This window comes from Sinocyclocheilus anshuiensis, unplaced genomic scaffold (genome assembly GCF_001515605.1).
Source record: "Sinocyclocheilus anshuiensis isolate Anshui unplaced genomic scaffold, SAMN03320099.WGS_v1.1 scaffold3006, whole genome shotgun sequence".
NCBI classification, from domain to species: domain Eukaryota; kingdom Metazoa; phylum Chordata; class Actinopteri; order Cypriniformes; family Cyprinidae; genus Sinocyclocheilus; species Sinocyclocheilus anshuiensis.
In genome coordinates, this window is record NW_015547782.1 from 30,700 (window position 1) to 34,435 (window position 3,736).

At 33.9% G+C, this 3,736-nt stretch overlaps 1 protein-coding gene across 2 annotated transcripts in view; it reads right to left on the reverse strand.

Moving 5' to 3' along the window:
• Nucleotides 1–775: 775 nt before the first annotated feature.
• LOC107704607 (60S ribosomal protein L34) overlaps nt 776–3,736 on the reverse strand; it is a 16,341-nt gene continuing 13,380 nt past the window's right edge. For both annotated transcript variants that reach the window (XM_016507582.1, XM_016507583.1), the window contains exon 5: nt 776–900. In XM_016507582.1, coding sequence (XP_016363068.1) covers nt 816–900 — 85 coding nt within the window. In that variant the 3' untranslated portion in view covers nt 776–815. The remainder of the gene's footprint in view (nt 901–3,736) is intronic.

The following is a 3,736-nucleotide window of genomic DNA, read 5'->3' on the forward strand; positions in this document are numbered from 1 at the left end:
GGAAACATGTAACTATCTTCTGTAGCCTCTGAAGGGCAGTACTAAATGAAAAATATATTTAGGCAAAATAAGAAAAATGTACACATCTCCATTCTGTTCAAATGTTTTCACCCCCTGGCTCTTAAGCATCAGTGAGCGTTTACATTGTAACATTGTTAAAATGTTACATTACAAAAAAGGACAGGTATTGGTACCGGCAAGTACCAGAGAGAAAATATCAGTACTGTCTTGTAAAAAAATGGTGTATGTGCATCTGTAGTTGTAATAGTTGTGTATGAGTCAATTTTGTTAAAAATAAACATTCACAGATTTGCAGGGATGTAAACTTTTGACCACAGCTGTAACAAGAACACGAGCATGATTTTGTTACATATGAATTGATAGATGTGAGACCCTTCTGTAAATTTATTCAGCAATGTTTAATCTGTTTCTTTTTTATATAGTATGTTAAGTTTGCACAAGCAGCCCTGCCTGTAGAGCACACTGTGTATGTGTGAGGACTACAGCCTACTTGTTGTCATTGTTTTAATCTGCCCTTGTGTCATTTCAATACATTTGATTACATAAAGAGTTTGTCTCATTACTGAACATCAATCACAACTATGTTTTCTTCAGCTCAGGACAATTTGTACAAAAAAAAAAAGGTGGCAAATCATAGTTAGCTTGCCATACTATTATCACCAAAGTATTTACCAATTTCTCAGACATAACTAAACTCCTGCCACTATCCAGTCATGATCATTCATCTTTATAGGCAAATAAGTACACAACACAGTGCTTTCCAATTCTTTTATCTGAACAGTACAAATCAACTTCTACTTGGACTTCTGGCTTTGTGCCTGTGCCTTCAGTACTTTGACCACGATCTTCTGCTCCTCAATGAGGAAAGCTCGTTTGATCCTGAAAAGTGACGCAGACAGATATGGATCATTAGCTCACAAAAAGCATTTAAGAGTTTAACTACACAGCATTCCTAAATCAATAGTTTACCAATTTATGAAAAACATGTCATTATTTACTTGTTTCATTATTACTTAATATGCGAAACCCAAAGGAGAACTGTACTGGTCGTTCCCTTCCACAAAATAATTTGACATTGTACAGTACAATGCAAATTAAATCCAAAAGCATCAAACCAGAAGTATAAACTGCTATTTATATATTTATCAAATCAAAAAGTTAATCCATTCATCCTGCCTTGAAGGTTCAAAAAGGATACAAAAGCATGAAAAAAAATGCCATTTAACAGGGGTGTAACGATCCATTGATATATGGATCGATACATCGATCAAATGTCTGATGATACAATGTTACAAGAAACTGTTAAAGAGCACACATGGACAATGTATCGATGCCACGCGTAAAATATGGATATCTGTAGTATAAATAGGCACTTTTATTTTGGAACCACTATCCACATTTTCACATATTGTCCATCTATGCATTACTGCCAACGCATGCATTCTCCTTCAAACTCATGTGTCAGGACTCGATATAAGGACTGCCCGAAGGCACAAGGGGAGCATAAAAGATGCTCGGCATTGTTGACGGAGCTGTCGAGCGCTGGGAGAAGTTTTCTGTACACACGTCTAAAGCGCACACAGACAGCCGCGTCGACAGAGCGCGAATACTAAATTGAGCTCTCTTCCACTTTTTTGTGCATAGATGAGCAAATACAGACAAAATTACATCAAAATGAGGATTTTCGTGAATATCCTAGTAAACACAGTTGGGTAGGCATATGTCTTAACGTAAAGAGTTGAGAAAGAAAATGCATGTGTATCAGTATATTGGATCTGCGCTTTCGTTCTTAAAGTGAAAGCAAACTAATAAGCCTAATGCTGTCAAAGAAAAATACAAGTAGTGCTCACTGCTCCTGACTAAATATCCTTTGTAACATCATGATTAATCTATATTTAATTTATACAGTGAAGACTAGTATGCAGTTATTTTATTTGATTACATTTCTGTACCTGAAAATTTCTATTAGACTGAGCTGAAAAACTTGAAAAGCACTGTTTATTGAATTTGTGTCTTTGTTCTATTGTATTTTCTGCTATTGCTTGTAATTTGGTTATCTGTAGAAAATATTTTTAGCACTGAGCCCATAGTAGCAGTTAAAAAAATACTTTATTTTTTGTAATTTTTTCTAATATTTATTTTTCTACATTAATGTATTTTTTTCTTACAACTGGAGTACCTCATTTTAGTTGTTTCCTAAGGAGGATTTACACTATTTTACACACTGAAGCCCAAAATAATTTCTTGAATGTTGTCGTGTCATAAGATTACTTAAGAAAAAAAAAAGGAAAAAAAAAAAGTGTAGGCCTATTTTTTTGTTGTTGTGAATGTCCCATTTGAGGTACAAGATGTGAAAGTTTCAGATAAATGTTCATGGTATATATTTGTTGCATTTGTGAATTAATAAAAATGTAGATGGTTGTTTAAAATAGGTATATAATATAATATCAATAAATCGATCAATATACCCCTGTATCAAAATTGTATTTTAATCGTATCTTAGAATTTTGAGGAATTGGCAAATATTGTTTCGCTGGGTATGAGAATCGATATCATATATCGTGATGAACCATCCGATTTACACCCCTACCATTTAAGTTGACTACTGCACCATATAAAGTCTTCTGAAGTCACACAATAGCTTTGTGTGAGTAACAGAACAAAAATTAAGTTACTCAGTGACAATCCTCCAGTGAAATGTTAACCCCCTGCATGGATCCAGTAAATTACAACTATGAAAATCAGCCATGTACAAGTAACGACAGATTGTAGAGATACCAATTTTAATTGCATGAAAAAGAGAAACCAGTAAGAAACTTTATGACATCTCTTTTTGTGCTTTGGAAGAAGGTTGAAGTACTCTGTATGATAATCTTTATCTTTACTCCGAGTAGGGGTGTGCAATAATAAAAAATATCTCAATATTTTCTGGAATTTTGTTGATCACGATAATTAGACAATATTTTTGCACGTTATTATGCTGGTACTTTGGCAGGATTGGTCCTGCCATGGACCGCTGACTCCCAAAGCTTTTGATATTCTTCATATTCTGTGCTGTGGTTAGTTTGCAGGAGTAACAAATGAAATTTTCCTAAGTTTAAATTGAATTTGACCTTTTATGGGACTTTTTAAGGCCAATTTTTTTCTAACCTAATTAAATGTATGCATCACCTTTTGCGTCAATTTCTTAAATTCAATCAATAAACTCAAATAACACACTATAGGGCTGTTTGTTACCAATCAATCAATATATTTCAATCACTATGAAGATGAAATGATTGAGGAAAAAAGGGCAAAATATACTTTAAATATAGCTGCAAGCAGCGATTACCGGGGTTCAAGCACGTGTAGCGAATCAGCTCATAAGGGAAATATGAATAATCATAACTAGTTATAATTAATTATAAATATTTAGATCCGCTGTAGATATTTACTTGACCTCTCAGGGTCAACTGTCTGTCAATTCTAAGAACGTTAATTTCCTGGTTAAGGGAAATAACTTTCTTACTGTACAATTCTACAAAGAGCTTGTAGCATAAATCTGCATGATTAAGTGACTCCAGTTATGAGCAAACAATGAACAACGTCAAGTGTGATACAAGTAAGACTTTATCAACCACATAAACACTTAAACTAGTCTAACATACTACATAAACACTTAAACTGGTCTAACATACACATATACACACACACACACACACACACACACACACAC